This window comes from Miniopterus schreibersii (assembly GCF_964146895.1).
Source record: "Miniopterus schreibersii genome assembly, chromosome: 17".
Lineage (NCBI taxonomy): Eukaryota > Metazoa > Chordata > Mammalia > Chiroptera > Miniopteridae > Miniopterus > Miniopterus schreibersii.
This window is the reverse complement of record NC_138117.1, coordinates 38,481,495-38,502,231: the sequence shown is the minus strand read 5'-3', so window position 1 is coordinate 38,502,231 and position 20,737 is coordinate 38,481,495. Positions and strand designations below refer to the sequence as shown.

Sequence of the window (20,737 nt, the reverse complement as noted above, 5' to 3'; positions counted from 1 at the left end):
ACTTACAAGTATTTCACACCTGTTTTAAAGGCCATTTTAAATAAGAAATTTTAAAAAATAAAATAAGTATACTTCCAATAAGAATTTAAATATTCTCATACCTTTTCAAATTAATCATTCTACAAGTTCTGTTTTTTAAACTCATTACCTGTACAATAGATTTACTGGTCTTATGCCACACTAACACACCTCTTTCTGAGTTATTTTCAATATTTCTGATCAGCTCAGTAACTTTTGCTCAGTATCATTAGATATCACAAAAGGCTAATAGAAAATTAACTCTCAATTATCTATAGAAATTAAGAAAAATAGTGCAGGGGAAAGATGCAATGAAGGAGACCCTCAAGTTGATGAGGTTCCATACTCTTTCCTCAGAAAATATTGCACAGTATTTCACGTCCAAGTTCAAATGATCTGAATTTCCCTGTCTTCAACCCTTCATCACACTCTGGTTGAAATGAGCATCTAAAATTAGTTTAGACAACAAACTGGAAACAGAGAAGTAGAAATAAAAAGCATACAATACAGTCCTAACTGGTTTGGCTCAGTGGTTAGTGTGTCAGCCCCCAGACTGAAGGGTCCCAGGTTCGATTCCAGCCAAGGGCATGTACCTCGGTTGCAGCTCCGGCCCTTGGGCTGAGTGCAGGAGGCAACCAATCGATGTGTTTCTCACATCGATGTTTCTCTCTCTCTCCCTGAAAAGCAATAGAAAAAGTATCCTCGGGTGAGGATTAGAAAACAGCAAAAGCACACAATATAAGCTTATGAACTGAAAACCAAAAAAATTTAACCAACTATTTACCTCTACTAATTTAAACAGTTTACACATTAATTAAAATTAGGAATACAGTTAAAATTTTACTATTAATCCCACTTTAAATCTCAGGTCACTTCAGATACATACCTTCTTTGTTAATTGCTTCAATCTTGGCAGGGTAATAGCGACAGTCTGTCCACCGAGCTAGAACTTCTTCTCCGGCTTTAAAATCCTAGTTTAAACAACTTTTAAGATCAATACCATGTATAATAAATAAGAGTTTCCTTAATAAAAACAAGCTTTTGTACAGTTCAACAGAATTCCTTTTAAAATATACCATTACATATCTAGCAAACGAAAAGAGCCTGCTACTTACAAAGAAATCTTCCTCATCTTTCAGGCCTTCTTTTCTCAATGCAGGCCTCTCAAGGGGTCGCAGTCTGTTGCTGTCCCAGTAAATCCACTCATCATAACGATGACTCCAACGCTCAAAATGGACCAACATCTTGCCCTCCTCATAGTCAATTTTTTCAATTCGTGATGGATACCTCAAAAGTAAAAAGGAGCTTCATATCAAGAGAAAATCCTTACCTTCGTTTATACAAAGTATTAAAAATTATGAACTATCACTGTTAAAACCACAAATGAAACAACATAGGTCCATATTTTAAAACTATTAAACCAACAGTTTGCTTTCTTATTTTTGTCTTTTTAAAAAATGATTGTTCTCAATACCTAATGAAATAAACACTGGGAGTTGGTAAACTCCCAGTGGAAATATAAATTACTGCATGAGAGCCCTAAAAATATTCCTACTTTTGACCCAATAATTCTAGTTCTAGAACTATATATACAGAACATTTATAATAACAAAGAAATTAGAATCCATCTAAAAATATGGTTAGAAAAAAAAAGACCATCTTTAGCTATACAAACAATGGTACATGCACTGAATGGATTACAGTATTTAAACGTGGTGTTTACCATGAATTTTTCTATACTTTCCAATATTTTATAATGGGAATCAATGGTGGTAGAGAAAGTTCAGTTAAACCTTACATTTGAAACTATAAAAATGACATCCCATTGTTCTGTCTTCATGTGTGATCATTCTCCTACAATTAACTTCAAAATAGAAATTAGTAAACTCAAAACTTTTAAAAAGGAAAATTGCTTCATCATTCCAAATGTACTATATTAAATATTCACAGATGAGTCAATTTCTTTCAAAGAATCACGAAATAAACTTAGAAACTCAATAGCAGCACATGGTAGATGATTCAGCCATAATAGTTAATTTCATATTTTTGCTAGTTCTTGATAAATCTGAAATTTTTCTTTTCCTTCTGAAAAATTAGCTTTAAATATAAAGCATGATAGACCTTACTTAACTGAAATTTAGAATCTAACTACTACCTGCTTTCTAGACCACTTACTCTATTCAAGACTTTTTATACATTTCAAGGGCCCTGAATCATTCCCTGGTATAGCTTGTTCTTCTGCTTTGGTTTAATAATACTGGACTACTTGGGGTCTCCTCAGACACACCGGGCTCTGTCAAACATTTATGCTTTCGTACACTGTTTTTTCTGCCTCACCCTAAGCTGCCCCTCCCTTCCTCTGTACACTCATCAATCCACACTTGGCTGAGCACGTAAGCACTTCTGTGAAGACTTCCCCTATTCCTCTCCCCCGCTGCTCACTGCACCTATCTCCTCATAATCATCCTGTGCAGGTTCCTAAACTCTGTGCTGTGCAGCATTTACAGCCCTTGAGACATTATCATGTGTGACACAAAAAAAGGGTCCTGTAGTTAAACAAGCTAAGAAAATATTGGATTTAAAAGGTTAAACTTTCTTTATTGAAAGACTTCTTGGTCCCACCAAGGTGGAGATAGCTCGAGCTGGTTTGGCTTAGCGGTTAGTGTGCTGGCCCACAGACTGAAGGTCCTGGGTTCGATTCCAGCCAAGTGCACATACCCTTGTTGCAGGCTTGATCCCCAGCCCTGGTCGGGGCACGTGCAGGAGGTAACCAAACCATGTGTCTCTCTCACATCAATGGCTGTCTCTCTGTCTCTGTCTCTGTCTGTCTGTCTGTCTCTCTCTACCCTCTTCCACTCTTTCTGAAAAGCAATGGGGGGAAAAATCCTCAGGTGAGGATTTTAAAAAAAAAACAAAAAAACCAAGATGAAGATAAAGCATTCCCTAGTACTTAAAGAACTATGTAACCCTTTGACCACGAAATATTTATTATCATTTCTCGGGATGGCAGAGCGCTAGGCAACATGATGTAAAAAGCTACCCTGTGAGCTTTGGGGAATAACTGAGTCATGCCCATCTTTCTACCGCCAGCACCTAGCACCGTGACACACAGACACCAGACACTCAGAAAAGGCTGGACATGAACAGGAAAAGACCATCTGTATACTTTCTCAGAACTAAGAAGGCCATCGACTGGATTATAACCTTAAGTTAGATCATACTCTTGGGCTTTTGGGGAATGGGTGTGGGTGAGGGAATATTCTGTTAGAGAAAGGAATAAAAATGGACATATGGAACACACCCATTTAGAATCGGCGTTCTAACACTTGTCTTCAGCAGTGTCGCTCTGATTTGTTTGTTTTTGCTACTCTGGTATTTTAAAATATAAAAACTGTCAATAGCATTACAGGAAGCCTAGGATTAAGGCTTTCATTTTTCAGCATTCACTAGCCACTTAACTACTACAAAGAGATTTCCTATCAGTTGTAAAAATTGATAAATTTCTCCCCAAGCAAAAAAGCCTCTAATTTCACATATTATCACATCTTTTAAATTTTGAGTAAAGAGGCTTATCCTTAGTTCCTTCACATTCTAAATGTACTCAATCTATATACTTGAAACATTTCTCAAAGTGAGAACTGTCACAGGAACAGAGTCAGACATTATCTTTATCGTCACATGATTCAATTCAGTAGAAAATCAGTATCTGAGTTCTAATTTAAACCTGGACTGCATTTTTAAGTAGCTTATAGTTTTCCTAAAATATTTCAAATTCTGTTGGCTGAGAGGATGCCAAATGCAACAACCAGACTAAAAGTTACATTTGGAGAACTTCTTCAGGATAATTTACAGCATGTCACACTCTTTACATAAACATCTAGAGATATGTAAACTCTGGATCAAGGCCAAGAATTAAATAACACAAATACCAAAGATTATGTATTCTAATTTTTATGTTTACTAATCCAATTTTGAATCTTAAAAGTGTCATAAATATTACTATTATCAAGAATATCCAAATTTTTGTTTGTTCAGTCAATACACACTTGGGCATCTATTAAGACTGAGGCACTTGCAAGGCACTGCCAGTAGGGAAAAGGAAACCTCATTACTCCTCCTTCCAGGAGCTTAGCTTAGAGTCAGGTGAGGAGACAGAGAAAGGAGACTCAGAATATTTACTGAGAGTCACGTGTGTGAGGCTCTATGTTCTTTCCGTAGTGAGGCCACCTACTCTTTATATACCTCATCTCACTGGATCCTGGTAAGCATCCAAGGTATAGATAACACAGTCCTCATCTAACAGATGAAGATGAAGACTGCCCAAGAAGACCTATAGTATGCAAAGCCAAAACTAATTGACACAAGAGCCTATAGAAGAAATGGAATGAGGCCTGTATCAAAGTGATTATATCATACATGGTAAACTGGTAAGTATATAAAAATATTTTTTACATAAGATACTATTATTAATAGTTCAAAGAACATTGGAAAGTTCACTAAAGGTCCTTGGGAGACACAGTTTATGTAGGCCTTGGTGGGGGATTTGCAGGATTTATACTTAATGAACATTGTGCAAACAAAGGTGAAGTGTATACACAGAGCATACCTCACTTCTTCACTCAGTGTTTCTACTTAAAACCATCATGTGGCTCAAGGTTGGACAATAGGCCAAGACAATGAGGATTCAGAGACAATTCCAAACCTCAAGGATCTCATGAGATTGAAGGGGCATTTTTGAAGTTCCCTGTGGCTAGACTATATAGTAAGCAGTAGGTAAACATAGGAGAATCATGGGACTCGAACTGGACTGGTTAACCAGGTTCAAACTAAAGGTCTAATAAAATGATCCTTTATTCAAAACGGAATTCCATAAAGTTTGTATTTTATTTAGTTATCAATTACACCCTACCAAAAAAATCCTAACATCAAGATCTTTGCTACACATGTTAAAAATACACAAAATGGCAATTTAACATATAGTTTTACACAGTGGAATGACTTCCTTGTTCTAGCATATGGCCAAAGTAATAATGCTTTGATACACGGTGAATAGAAAATACTGTTGAACAAACGTATGCACAAATGCCTCTCCATCTTGAGTTACAGCATTATTTTGATGCACTAGTTATGTTTTATAATCATTTTAGTGTGACTGGAACATGAGACTTCTCATACTGAATATGGAAGACATGGTGATGATGTTTCTATTTTGTCATTTTTTAAAGGCTGAATCATGGAAAGCTGTTCAAGAATAGTGATTAGGCCGAGTCCCAGACACGAAAGATCTAAGAAGTGAAAGACAGGTTTCAGAGTTAAAACAATTAGAGATAAGAAAAAAGAAAATACCATGGTTAGCATCTCTCAAGGGTTCAAAAGAAAGAGATGGACAGAAGGCAACCTCACTAGAAGCTTGAGTCCTCAATGCCAAAATTCTACATGGAGCACTCTTACCCCTTTTCATCTGTTCCTGCGAAATACTACAAAATTCCACGATCTTCCCTATTATAATCCCACTTTGAAATGCATGCATCACTTACATAATATTTACTTGTATAGAAAATAAGGAACTGCCTCCATTGCTCTGGGTTTACCTTGCTCTCATATGTCTTTTGCACTTGAATCCTAGAAAACAGAGTTCACTCTCAGCAAACTTTACAAGAAAAATGAGCTACCCTAAAATTGGTTCTTTCTGGTTTACTAGGCTTAATGGAAACGAACAACATTCAGAAATACTGAGAAGACTTTATAAAGATTCTTGTAGAATTTAACAAAATTTTCATACATACAATTCTACTACTGTAAACTCTCAATTGATTTCTTGAATCACTGTAGTCAGTTTTCTAATGAGCAAGAAACCCTAAATGGAAATGACCATCACACATGAATTTCTACACTGGTTCACACTGTGAATGGTTTTAAATGGGCAGGTCCTGACTCACCCAATCAATCAGGAGACTGTGATTCCCTGAGGCTGTATGCAAAATGTTGTGTGTGTGGTATAGATATGCATGAGTATTCTTTTGAAGTGGGGGTTCCCAACTTTAATCAGATTTTCAAAGGGGTTCATGATAAAAAACGGAAATCCTTCTGGAAGGATTTTCTGGAAGGCAACATCATCTATTAAAACTCTAACTACAGTGTGCCATTATCCTTAGAAGGAAGAAAGAAATGATGGCCATGCAGCTATGCCAGAACTATAGTCTAATAGATATTTTAACACATACATCATCTGAATAATTTATTGGGGGCAATTGTGAAAAATACTTTGCCGTTCAGCCAACTTTACTTGAATGTAGGGAACTCATTCGGATTTGTCATCTAGTTTGAAATATCCAGATTTTTACTTCTACTGGTAAAGAAAGTCAACCATAAGGAAATGACAAAGAAAATCCTTGATATACTCATGACCTATAATTTCCTGCACTTAAGCAAAAGGGCAGAGTTGTTAACTACTCATTGACAGGTTACAATCCACTGAGCAAGGCCTGGCAATATTGAATATTCATCAGAATTCACTCAGAGATTTAGCTAATCATTTAAATAAATGCCATATTAATCAAAAAGGCCAAGTATTTTTCAAAACTGTCCCCAATAAATTACTCAAGTGATATATTTTCAATAAGTCATTTTGTTTAAATTTTGATAAGACAATAAAATTTTAATTTATATAAATTTAAAAATTGACACTTTCTCATTCATTTCATTTAACTCAACAAACACTGTCTCTAATTCATTACATACCAGATACTAAAAGTAGGAATTAAAGCTACAAATAAAAATAAGACATTATTCCAATAACCACATTCAGAAAGGAAGAGCAAAAGAGAATAGAACAAGTTAAGGTGATTACAATAAAATAATAGCTAGCACAATAAAGATCTATTACAGTAGCATAAAGAGAGTATGGACATTAGATATGCTCCTGGAAAAAGTAGTTCTTCAATTTTCAAAATGTGAAATACACTTGAAATATGACTTAAACATAATCTAAATGTTAGCAGAATCTTAGGGAGTTAGGATTAATAATTCAAAACAGTTCTGGGTATAAGAACTTTATAATCAAGAAACTAACAAGGTATCATACAAAATGACTAAGACAGAAGAAGAACTAGAAATAGAGAGGTAAGACCTTCCTTACCTATGACTGCTATGAGGATTATTTGCCAAATAATAAAAATTAATGTAGAATATAATCCAAAGCAAACATAATATCCTTCTAACCTGCTAACCTTCTAAAAATTTTACCTTTCTGGGAGCACTTTAAATTTACATTATACTTTGTAATTTTCAAAGGTGTTTTCTCACTCATTCACTCATTCACTCACTGATTGTAACTAAAATAACAATGTCACCAAATATTGTTATAGTACTTTTAAATGAACTGCTTTTAGATACTGTGTGTTAATTTGTTTACACTTAAGAACAACACACTAAAAACAAAAATAACGGGTAAAATCAGAGTTAGCTGGGTCTCTTCCTTTAGAACCCGTGGCAATTATCTCTCAAACCAAGTTTCATTTCAGATGGCTGGGTTTAAACTCCTATCTCTCTCTATCTCCTTAGCACCTGAGTCCCTTGCCACCTCTGCTCTCACTCAGACCGCCAGTTCTAACCAAATCCAAAGGCCTCTATACTCCTTCCACCTCCTACAATCAGAATCAGGCTACCAAAAATTCTTCTCCTACTCTACCAAAAAATGCCACCAGTATTTTACTCAGGGTTTATGTACTTCATATAGTTTATTCGGGCTAACATGACCAACTCCTTATTATTTAATTTTGTCACAAAACTCAAAACTCTAGCAGGATGTAGTCCAACCAGTTTCTATTTAGTATTTAGCACTTAAAAAATTATTTTACTACTGAAGCGTCACATGTTTACATGCCTATTGAATTTATAATGACTTCTCTCCCACTAGATTCTACTTTCTTAGAATAACTAATGTTCATGCTATTATCATTATTAAAGCTAACATTTATTAAGTGCCTACCATGTGGCAGAAACCACGATAGGCTCTTAATATGCACTGCCTAAAGAACCCCAAATTGGGTACTACCATTTTCCCAGTTATTGGCGAGGTCACAGAGGATCTAAAAGGTTAAGGACCTTGTTCAAGGAAAAAAGCAGGTGGTAGACCCCTGAAATAAGGTCTGTCTGTCCTTAAAGACTGCTTTCAATTAATATGTATCTGCATCTTGCATCTGATGCTTTTCAGCTCATCACACTTACTGCAATGTTTCAAATATACGGGCTCTTACCAAGAGCTACTGAAAACAGATAAAAACAACATCAAATTATATTATGTTTATTTTTTCTTGAAAATGTAACCTTCTGCGCTTTTGATACAAATAAAAACTCCTAAAGCTGGTTTTGTTAGCCCACAGTATAAAAAACAACTTTAATTATATTGTACAAAATAAACATGCAAAAGTAGCTTAACTTTTATGTTTGTAAATTGTCATAATATAAATTTAAAAATTAAGATAGGAAATCTACGATTTGTTATAAAACTAGGAAAAACACTTAGTGACCTTAAAAATGAAATTAAATTTGTCAGTCTAGTTTGACAAATATGCTTAGTTTTCAAGCAATAAGTCCCAATTCATTTGCCATAATTTTCTCCGATGGTTACCAGATCATATCCCCAAAACTTCTGGGTTCATTCTTTACCAACCCAAAAATTTAATAACCTTTGCTGGGCACCTTTTGTGAGTGAAAGGGGCCAGGGCTGTATACACATGTCATTTCCTATACGTAGCTTATACGTCAGTACCTTACCCTACACTGATGTACTAGAAACATTCATTTTTTTAAATGAAGAGGATGGCGGGGAGTGGGGGGAGGACAATAAAAATAAGACTTTTAAAATACACTGAATATTAAATAAAGATCCCCGTCCTTTCTTCAATTTTATTGCAACAATTCTCTCAAAGTTGAGTTAATCATAATTACTGAAACAAAAAAATACTTCCATATCAATTTGGAATTTAATTTAAAAAAAAGTTTTATGTGCTGATTAATGATCTGTGGGAGGCAGTAAGAGGGATGGTCAATAGTCCTTCAGATATAAAGTGAATAAAAATACTAAAAAGCAGGGACTCTTATAACAGCAAAACTAAGCTGCTTTTTCAATATCATGTTAATTTTCTAGTCTGTCTACTCAGCAAAACAAGAATGCAAAACCTTCTTTCCCAACTAATGGCTTTAATCAACTCACCACAACCAAATAAAGCATTATATAATGTGATGTGACAAGTGTAAAATGTCAAAATACATAACAATAATATTCAGCAGGAATGATGTAACAGATGGGGAGTTGGATGCCTGTTGTATTGTGATAGTTGAGCTTCAACCAAAGGTCATATAGGCAAATAAAACTGTCATATATCTTGGTCCAACCTGTGCCATTATATGAACATAGATATACACACACAAAGCACAACACAATAAAACTGAGGTTCCTGGACTTTTACACCATTATACATTTATGAAGGAGGCTAGGAAATCATCGACTTGAAGGCTGGATTCAAAGATAAGCTTGGGAGGAAGACTCTAGGATAAACAGGCCTGAAATTAACCTGCCTTACAGAAGTGCTGTAATTCCAGGGAATGAGAGTGACATGCGCATCCTGGACTCTCAGGGCCATTCTACACACCAGACACATGCATATCACTAGAGCAAGTCAGGAACTAAGATGGCCTGTGAACACTGAGCCCATTTGCTCCTGGAGCTGAGGCTCAAAGCTTCAGGGCATCTATATATGAAGCAAAGGGGTGTAGTAAGAAATCACTAGACTTGAAGCCAAAAGAACCTGGCTGCAAGATTTGACTCTTTGGGCCAGGTAAACTGGAATAAAACAGTTAACATCTCAGAACCTCAAATCTGTCATTTCTAAACTCGTAAAGATCACCCCTTACCTGACAGGCTTCTTGTAAAATTAAGTGACATAATGAACATATTCTAGAATTCCTAAATCATTATAGAAATCATATCTCATAAAAGTCAATCCATGATTAACTAAAACCATGGACAGTGTTTTGTTTTTTAGCAACAAGGGCTTAAATCACAACTATCCAGCCAGGTAGGGCTGGAGACTGCAGAAAGAAGAGCAAGAAAACTGAAGCAAGTCAAAGTATATGCAGGTCAATATATCCAATTCTATTGAAAATCAGCAAAAAAAGATTTTTGGACCATGCACCACTTTGCAATTTACTTACATTTTATTTCCTCTGACTAACATAAAGAATTAAAAATAGACTATAAATCCTGGTATTTCCATTGCTATTCACTTCAAAAACTTTATCTTCAGGTTAATAATTCTGCAGAGTCTAGACCAGTGGTTCTCACATGTGGTCCCCAGACCAGCAGCATAAGCATAACCTGGAAATTTGTTAGAAATGCAAATAATTGGGCTCCCTCAGACCTACTCAATCAGAAGCTGTGGGTGTTGGGCCCAGCAACCTGTTTAACAAGCCCTTTGGGTGATTCTGATGCAGACTAAAGTTTGAGAATCACTCTAGGCTTCAACGGAATCGCTTCCAAAATTTGAATGTCAATGAACTTTGTTAATAAATTGGTCCACATAAAAAGTTAATGAGCTAAAGTATCCTACTAGACAAATACACTTTTTTAAGCCAGTAGTTATGATTCTAAGTAATTTCGAAATTAAACAATTAATGAAAAACATTTAAATGGGTGACAGAGCAGGTTGGATAAAGGGTAACCACCTGCCCGATATCACTAAACTCCAAATAGTTCAAACCTCTATATTTTCGTTTCAAAATATATTCACCTTTCTCCACTTTATTCATTTTCTCTTCTAGTGACCAGCAGTTCTCAACAAACTACATAGGCCTTCTATCCCTTGTTTACCTTACTTCTGCCTCAAGTCTGTGTTACAGAACTATTTAAGATTTAAAAATTTGTCATCACTGAATAAGTGGAAAGCAGATTTTAAAAATTTAAGTTTCTAATGTAAGGGAACTGAAAGGTCATCTACTAAGTCACGCCCTCATTTTAAGGACATGAAAGCAGAAAAGTAACTCTCCAAAGTCACACAGTTCATGGCAAAACAGTACTTACAAGCCAAACTGACTTCCAGTTAAATTAACTGTTATTTCTAACCTTGCTTTCAACATTTTTTGTAGGGAGAAGAGAGAAGGACTTTATCTTCAGAAGTTTATGGGGCTTTCTTTTGTGGAAATTTTAAAAATTAAAGAACTGAAATGCTTGTACACTGGTACAGACTAGTGCACATTAGCTTGATGTTCACTTAGAACCTAAGATTCAAAATGTGTGACTTTCTAAATGTAAAGTATATCAGAATTTAAAAAGAAATCCTATACATTTCAATTTGAGATTCTCCACAGCAAGGATTCTTAATCCAGAATCCATGGATATATTTTCTATGACCACCCATACTTATACATATCAATTACTTTCATGTATAAATATGATTGTACAGTTTTGTGTCTATAGCTGACACAAAATAAGAATCAATACTTTCCAAGTATATAGATTTAGGAAAACCCAATTTACAAAACGACAAAATTTTTTTCATATTAGCAAAAGAATCTCTATTTTGAAAGTATTCACCTAAGGTTTCCACAAATTTCAAACTTACCTAATATAATTTAAATATGATTTCAGTTTTTAAATTTGAATTGCCCACTACCTTCAAGAGCATTCTTCTCCAAATATGGATTGTACAACTTATCTCTACTGATGTTTTCTTTTGAATAGCTAAATTCAGATACAAAAAAGCAACCCTTTCTATTCAGAAAATATGTACTTTTAGATTAGAAGGTATGTGTACTTGCTATACTTTAAATTTCCTCAACTTTCCCACTCTATTAAAATTCTGTTCATGAACATTTTAAAAACTCACATTTGCAAATGTTCCATACAGTTCAAAAACTTCAAATGTGTGGAAACAGCATTTGCCAATTCAAATTTATACTGTTCTATCAAACTCTGATACTTGGAGCCATCTCCACATTTTTAATCTTTCATTTTCCTTTCCTTTAGATCTAGAAGAGAATTAAATAGAAATACCCAAAAAAAAGTCAGAAGAGCATAACTCATCTGAATGTTTTAAATGCACTCTATATCTCAAATTCCTTTTAAAAGTAACACCAGAGCATATTACTTGATTTGTTTTCATAATTAAATCACTTGATATAGAGTAACTACTTTAATTTCAATCAAAAGACAAAAGTTGAGTCAGTATTCAAAACCAGTACAATTTATCACTTTTCTTACTGAACACTATTCAAAATGATTAGATACTTTAATATTTGCAAGGGTGCTTTGTAAACCATAAAATTGCAGAAACGATTTTATCATCACCTCAAGAAGATGGATTATAGTTTGGTGCAATGACATAACTTTCCCTTTACATTCCAGGCCATTCCTATGCCAAGACTAAAAGCTACACTGAAACACATACACTTAAGTCTTCACATCCCCTAAGATTTATTTTTCAACTCTCCCTCTTCCCTTGCATTTACTTCAGTGCTTTAAATTATGTATTTTATAGAATTTGAAGCAAATTTAAACACATTGTTTTATCTGATCCTTAAAACAATCCTGTAAGTAAATGCCGGTAACATTGCTTCTATTTTACTGATAAGCCAACCAAGTTCAAGGACTTACCCATATTTACAGGATCAGAAAAGTGACAGTCTAAATTTGAACCTGCCCTGCCTCTTTTGTCTTTAGAATCCACCTAGAGTATCTTCAACTCTGAACTTTCCTTTCCCCAAATATAATTATGTATCAAAAACTTGTATCCAAGTTCATTCCTATGATGCTACTGCATTAAAGAGATTATAAAACTGAGAGTTTGGAGATGCAGATCTTGTAGTGGAAAATATGATGGAGATAAGATAGAAAATGGCTGATTGTGTTAGCTGTAAACATTAGCATATTACAGGTCTTTTAAAAGACAAAGAAATTAAATGTTTTAAGTAAAACTACAAATTTTTTTAAAATTAAAGCAACCCACACTACTCAGTAGGAATTAGGTTTAGTAAGGTTAGAAGAAATCCAAGTATCAAAGACCATATACTGGAACTGAATATGACTGGATTCTCATAATGATTTCTCAGGACCTGCATTCATTAGTATCAGTGAATAATCAAACCATCAATGAGTTCTCTGATGTAGCTGTAAGTTACTTTGAAAACAACTAATAAATCACTACTTAAAAATGAAGAGTGTATTTTTCAAGGCTGAAATATCTTTATGAACTTTAAAGAATGTTGGATATGGTTTACTCAAAGAGTAATAATGTACTTTTCCTAAGAAAAATACATTGAGTCTTTCTATTAAACCAAAGTGAGAGCTTAACCTCCAGTTTATTTCTGTCCAATAGATTTAGAGTTTATCCTTTTATTTATAGGGCACATGGTAAAATTATTTTCCTTTTTAATACATGAAAAACCTTTTACACATAGGACAAATTGACATTTTGGGTGCTCATCACAACTTTCCCTCTGTGTTTCTCTTCAAAATAACATCAACATGTGATGTTATTTCCTTAACAATAGGTATAGTACTTATCATAAATGTCTTGAGTGCAGACAGTAAGTAATATTTGTATTCCTGCTCCTCTCTCCCTGTCCAATGTCTATAATAGTATACGAAAGACGTTTATGTCAAATAGGGACTCAATCCCTTTCCGACTAAATGACTGAAGGTTTAAGACTAAGCATTCAATATGGATGCAACAGAAGAGAACACGAAAGAGAGAGGCAAGGAGGCATGGGGGAGAGAAAGGAACTATTTCAGTATATTTTCAGGGATTGACTAGTTTGTCCTCACAAGAATATCAAACTTTCTCAACACTCAATCATTCTACTCTTTTACCTAATATTAAAGCAAAAATTTGTAAAATTTACATGAAATACACAATGGCCCTTAAAAAAATGGGACAATATGAATAAAGTTTATCTCATTTGGAAGTAAAATCTGTTAAGTCTCACTGAACTTCTTTTGTGCCCCATATAAAACTCAGTATATCTTAGCAATTAATTATTATCCTATGATAAAGCACTTTAATACTAAATTATAGGGTCACCACCCAAGTGCTTGAGACTACTGACATTAATAGACAAAGTCACAATAGGAAAATTGTTTTTTTCAATTACCTAGAATATGCATATACAATACTCTTAATTACTTTTTAATTAAGGTGTCAAAACTATAGCAGAATGTTAAAATGTTCATATAAATAAGCTCATAAAAATCAAACTGATGACAAGTTTCAGTAATTATCACATGTAATTATTTTGGCTAAAGTTTACTTACTTTAAAGAGGCCATTATTATTAAGGTAATTAAAATTCATTCTAAACTTCATTAATGAGTACATATGCATGTTATCACCTTACCTAAGCACTTAGAAATTTCTTGGTGAGAAGCATAAGACAATGAAAAAATTTAAGCTACAATTTTCATTTGTTCTCTGAAACTCCAATTGCTCTAAAAGTACACAGGCTTGATTTTAAAAGTGGTTTTCTTATCATCTTTTTACTTTAACTACTGGATCATCAATTTAACAACGGTTGAGTAAGGAAACAATTCCCCACTTGAAGTGAATTTCTTACTAATACCAAAGTTAATTATGCTAATATCCCTGAAAGTCACTGAGAAAACTAATAAACTGTGTGCTTCTCCAAAACTGGATGTCAGTTCAATCAAACCTGGTCAGATTGGAAGCCTAAGAAAATATTTAATATGAATTAACCAGTAATTCAGAAGTCAGTAACTTAAAAAAAAGAAAGAACTTTAAGATTAAGATTCACACCAAAGAAATAAGAAGTACTCTCTCTCATACTGTTGTATCACACAGAGATTCAAAATTGTGCCTCCATACTAAAAAGCTTCCTCTGGTCAAACCAGAACCCAAGACAGCCCATTACCGACCAAGCTGCCATCACCCTTTGCTGAGCGTTATAATGCAGTGGTTCTCAATCAGGGGTGTGTTTCTCACCCCAGGGAACATTTGGCAATGTCTGGAGATAATTTTTATGACTAGGAGGGATGCTACTGCCTCATTCCCAAGTGCTTCCCAAGCCCGCTTGAGAACTACTGTGTACACTCTCCACCTGATGAGAGTAACCATTAAGTCCCCTACAAAGAAGGAACCACTGAGATGTGGCTCCAAGGCCTGGGGACAAAGAGCTGTGCCTTCCTACCTCAAACTGTAGTTTCAAACAGAGGCCATGACAGAATCCATTAGGCTGGGGGTCAGAGACATGTGGAGAGTTCTAACACTAGATGCTAAGAGACAAAAGCCCCAAGATGGTCTAAAGTCAAATCTCATGACAAAACAAGATTTTCTCCGCCTGCCATTGCCAACTCAGGAAACTGACTTAATATAAATCAATCAAAAGCAAATCTACAAAATGCCCATGGTGTTTTGAAGGGAGTTATAGTGAGAGAAAAAGTCAAAAAATGTGGTAGACAGTCTTGAAGTTGCTAAGCTGTTTGACCCATCATCAAAATAAATGGGCTTTGCCCAGCCGGGCGTGGCTCAGCTGTTGAGTATCAACCTAGGATCCAGATCGCAGTTCGATTCCCAGTCAGGGCACATACCCAGGTTGCGGGCTCTATCCCCAGTCAGGGCATGCAGGAGACAGCTGATCAGTGACAACTCTCTCATCATTGATGTTTCTATCTCTCTCTCTCTCTCTCTCCCCCTTCCTCTCTCTGAAATCAATAAAGATATATTTAAAAATAAATAAATAAATAAATGGACTTTAAGGGGAGCTGAGGCAGCACCATGCCCAGGAGAGTAACCCCTCCAATGCCCTTCTGAGGGTAGGGGGCTGAGAACCACGAGACATCATCCCAGAGAGCAGAAATAGAGGCCAGCTAAGTGAAATGAGAGAGGACCTTCATTATCCTTACTGTGGTCTGATGACCTTTGTGTGTTGTGCCCCCTTCTTTCCTTTTCAGGTGGTGGTTTTATCTCATGTAACTGACTTTTCCCACACCATTATGAGGGATATACTGAGGTGTCTGAATTCACCACTTATCACAGATGGCGAGAATAGAAGAAATAAGGTCTGAAAGGACTGCCATTTAGTACAAGAGGCAGTAACAACCTGCCCTTAGGACACTGCACTCTGGGGAAGGAGGAGGTAAAGTGGTTTTTGGTTTTTGGTTTTTGGTTTTTGGTTTTTGGTTTTAGGTGGGCCAGTGAAAAAATTACTGTGCTAACCATCAACATGTTCTATAGTTTTAAAGTGTTATCCAAAACCTGTGAAGCTGGTTATCTGGGTTAGTCCCCCTCCCTCACACCACAATATAGATCACGTTAACTACACAAGGATACTGATATTTTCTTTATATCTTATATTCTAGACAATTATTTGCAGTTCTCAAACACCTAAAATGATTGTGACTAAACGATTCTGACTAGCAATAGTGTTCAAATGCTAAATCTGCAAAGTCTGAAGAGTAAGAAAACTAAAAAACAATCTGCATATTCAAAATGTGAGTACTTTAGTGCTCCTGCCACTGTCAGGAGAAGAGCAATGAACCAACATATGTAAGAGTACAGATACTGTGCACTGGGTCAAGAGCTCCATATTTTCCATACCATTTTTGTAAGTAGTCCAGCGCCTCCAAACGAGCACCAATCTCAAAAGTGATTCCGGGACGATTTGGGGGCTTTTTGCTCATCTTGAGATCCTATTCTTCAGTGTTTCCTTTCCACTACCTCAAGAGGAAAAAAAAGGTAGAGTTTGATGCATAAAATGTGTAAGGAATTAAACAAATATTTGAAAACATTAAAAAGAAGTTAAAATAACTGCCAAATTATTAAGAAATTTGAATGATGATTATCAATACCTCTAAGTAAAGTACTGTGCAACTTACAGGCAATCTTGATAATGAATTAAGAAAAAGGACATTAAAAACATAATTACTTAAAAAGAACAAGTAGATGGCTACAGTGCTTTAAATTTTAACTTGGAAAATATCCAAGAAAATTCTCCACAATAAAAACTGAAAATGTTTTTCTGTCTTTGAAAAATCAAGAGAGCTGAGTGTCCTGGAATAGGACTATTGAAATTCTTGAGAACAAATTAACCAAATTTTTCAACAAATGTTTACTGAGCCTTGTAATACAAAACACTTCTGATAAAACACTGAAGAACACACAGATAGGAGAAGCACTAGACCCACTCCTCTGCCAGCGAAGGTTTTAATAATTCCTCCTGTGATTAGAACTTTTCATTACCTATGATCTTCCACCTTGGTAACAAATGATTCAGTAATTTTAATTTAACATATAAAGTTGCAAAGGAATTTCTTTCTTACACGTCACTGAATTCAATGAGCCACAATGCTGGGGACTTGAACTTCGAGAATTTGTTTCTACAATATTTCAATCAGGACAGTGCCTCTGTCAATTTCAATATTGACAATAAAAGTGGCTGTAACATCAAACAAACACAAAACTACAAAGGCATATCTATTCCTCTCTAGATCACTGACATTTGGACTATTTATTAACCTTTGGGCCACTGATGGCCAGGAAGCACATTTGAGGTAGCCTCTTTTTCACCAAGTACCTAGTGCCAGAGTAATATAAATGCATTTTAAGACAGCCTTATCAAAAGATAACAGGTAATCAGGAAAGCAAAGGGATCCCTAAAACCTTTTTGATATTTAGAATTACTTAGTATGACAATGCTCCGTCCCAGTTTAAAAAGATAAACACACAAATGTGTAATATTTTAATAGTTTGGTCACAATTCAAAAGGGACAATACCTAACAACAAACACAGATTCATAGAGACAGAGAACAGACAGATAGCTGTCAAAGGGGAAAGGGGTTGGGGGACTAGGTGAAAATGGTGCAGGGATTAAGCAAAAAAATCCCCAAACACTTAGAAACAGACAACAGTATGGTGATTACCAGAGGGAAAGGGAGTGGGGGGAGGTAGAAGAGGGTATAGGGAGGATAAATGGTGATGGAAGGAGAACTGACTTGGGGTGGTGATGTATTATAAAACTGTACACCTGAAACTATGTAATTTTATTAACCAATGTCACCCCAATAAATTCAATAAAAAATAATTTAATTTTAAAAATAAAAAAACTGTGCTTTACTTTTTGAAAAAATCTGATATGTAAGAGGGAAAAATAACCCCAATACTTGCCATAAAAATATGTAAAATCAAACTTAAATACTCACGGTTGGGGGAAAAGGGGGTTGGGGGAGGTAGAAGAGGGTATGGGGAGATAAATGATGATGGAGAGAGACTTGACTTGGGTGGTGACGTATTATAAAATTGTACACATGAAACGTATATAATTTTATTTGCCAGGGCAGGAACAAAGATTAGTGGATTACAGTCAACAGGAAGCTTGGTCAGAAGTTTATTTAGTGTAAAAGGAACAAAAATATGAATACTTTTAATAGAGGTCTGGTCAGTTTGCAACATATATGGCAGTTACCTAAATGTTTGTGTAGAAATCTAATCAACCTTTTATGCTGTTCCTCACGGGAAGAACTTACTAAGGGGTTCAACATTTTCTAAGTGCAAACTTAAAATCCATAAGAAGTAATAGAGTTAAGACATATAACTTCCCGGTGATATTTCCGTGTGAGTAATCAGAAAAGGCTAGATTTCCTTTTTCTTGGGTGGAGAGGGAAAGATGAGGAGGGATTTAAATTAAGGAAAAGACAAAATAAAACGGTCTATGGGGCGGGGGGCAAAAAGGGAAAGGGGGACAGAGAACGGAGAGGAGTTAAAACAGGAAGAAAAAAAGAAAAAGAATGGCAACAACTAAGGATGGTTAAGTTGTAAGGGATGACAACCGGGTGGGAAGAGAAAATCAGCAAACACCTGGAAAGTGAAGCGACAGTCAGGGAACGGCCGCGCGGCCAAAAAAAGGTGGGGAGCGATGCTGGGCGGGCGGAGGGTGGCAGGAGACCGACAGGAAAGGCGCAGACCCGGCAGGCGGGGCGCCGGAGCCGCCTCCAGGTTTGACAGCCGTCCGGCCCGCGGCAGGGGGGAGGGAAGGGAGGGAGGGGGTGAGGGAGCGGCGGCGCCCAGACAATAGGGGCGGCGAGTTACGGGGACGGACGCGGGGAGAGCGGGCCGGAGAGACACCGGCGTGGGGGAGTCCCGGGCGGCCAGGCGGGGCCGGGCGGCCTCCAGCCCAGCCGCCGCCGCCGCCGCCGCCTCTTACCGACTCGGCCTCCTGTCCCCACAGCAGCCGGGCCGTCCGGAGCAGAGCCGGGGCACTAGCAGGGCGGCCAGCGCGGGCCTCCGCCACCGCTTCCAACTTCGCCTCCGCCCAGGCAGTGCCGGGGAGGGAGCAGGAGCGGAACGAACTGGCACCTCGGAGACCGGTCGGCCCGAGGTCGCGCGGGAGGGAACAGGTCCGAACCCTCAAGCCCGCTCGCTGTCCGCTGCCATCGCTGCAGTCGCTGCCGCCGCCGGCCAGCCCAGACGCGACGCCGGTCCCGGGCGACGTCAGCCGCCCGCGACGCGCCGGAAGGGGCCCGGTAGCGTCACGTGACTCGCGAGGGTTGGGCCGGCTCCGCGCAGCGGATTGGAGGACCGCCTGGGGAGGCGGGGCTTTGCGGCGGTTGGCTGCAGGCTGGCGGGCGGGGCAGCGCGGCGCCGGGCGGGCCGCGAGCCGCGGGAGCCCATTGGCGGTTGGGGAGCGTCTGACCTTTGAGAGTCGGGACGCCGCCTGTTGAATGTTATCCTGAGGGTTTGATCGGAATCAGGTTTCCACCCCAGCACCCTGAGCAAACTTCTCCAAATGCACCGCACGCTTTCTTACTATCCACGCCATTCCGCATGAAAAACAGAGCAAATGCTTACTGTTGTAAAGTCAATAAGCCACTTGAGTGAGTACCTTGTGGCAATCCCGTGACAACCGCTATCACAACGGCATTGCTCCGCACAGCTCAGAGGATCCTTGCAGTACAAAAGGCAGATGTCACTAAGAGTGTGCGTGTGTGCGCGCGCGTGTGTGAGTGTGTGCGTGTGTGTGTGTGCGTGTGTGTGTGCGCGCGCGTGTGTATGTGTGTGTGCGTGTGTGTGAGTGAGTGTGCGTGTGAATGTGCGTGTGGGTGAGTGTGTGAGTGTGTGAGTGCGCATGTGTGAGCGTGTGTGCGTGTGAATGCGTGTGCGAGTGTGTGTGCGTGTGTGTGCGTGTGAGTGCGTGTGCGAGTGTGTGCGTGTGTGAGAGCGTGTGTGCGTGAGTGTGGGTGAGTGTGAGTGCGTGTGTGCGCGTGTGAGTGCGCGTGTGAGTGTGTGCGCGTGTGTGAGTGTGTGCATGTGTGTGAGTGGGTGAGTGTGCGTGTGTGAGTGTGTGTGCGAGTGTGTGAGCGTGTGTGCGTGTGAATGCGTGTGTGAGTGTGTGTGTGACTTCCCCAAGACCGCACCGCTGACTGACAGAACTGCTCTCGTTGGTACCTCCCATGTCCCACACTGTGCACTGGGCGCAAGAAAAACGTCCCCACTCTAGGGGAAAACAACAAATGAACACATTCAAGGCAGTATGGGAGGGAAGCGTCTTTCTTCTCGCCCTCCCAGCCTACCACCCCAACACTTACTCTTTCCAAACGCAACATTGCATACAAATAACGCTTATATTTATCATGCTTTGCAGTGTGGAGTTAAAATAGCAAAGTATCTCTGTTTAAGCTTCAATTACAGTGAATTTTGGAAAGTTAACCATA

At 37.7% G+C, this 20,737-nt stretch overlaps 1 protein-coding gene across 24 annotated transcripts in view; it reads right to left on the bottom strand.

The window, feature by feature from the left end:
- The window catches only part of PHF20L1 (PHD finger protein 20 like 1), a 65,564-nt gene extending 46,016 nt beyond the window's left edge, over window positions 1-19,548 (bottom strand). For 15 of the 24 annotated variants that reach the window (XM_081117267.1, XM_081117285.1, XM_081117287.1 and 12 more), the window contains exons 1-4: window positions 19,231-19,537; window positions 16,628-16,747; window positions 1,134-1,305; window positions 905-989 (exon numbers count right to left, since the gene is read on the bottom strand). In XM_081117267.1, the coding sequence (XP_080973393.1) occupies window positions 905-989; window positions 1,134-1,305; window positions 16,628-16,710 (340 nt within the window). In that variant the 5' untranslated portion in view covers window positions 16,711-16,747; window positions 19,231-19,537. Of the gene's footprint in view, window positions 1-904; window positions 990-1,133; window positions 1,306-11,906; window positions 12,049-16,627; window positions 16,748-19,230 lie in introns of all 24 variants that reach the window. The other 9 variants (XM_081117275.1, XM_081117277.1, XM_081117268.1 and 6 more) reach the window with 8 other exon arrangements.
- Window positions 19,549-20,737: the final 1,189 nt, after the last annotated feature.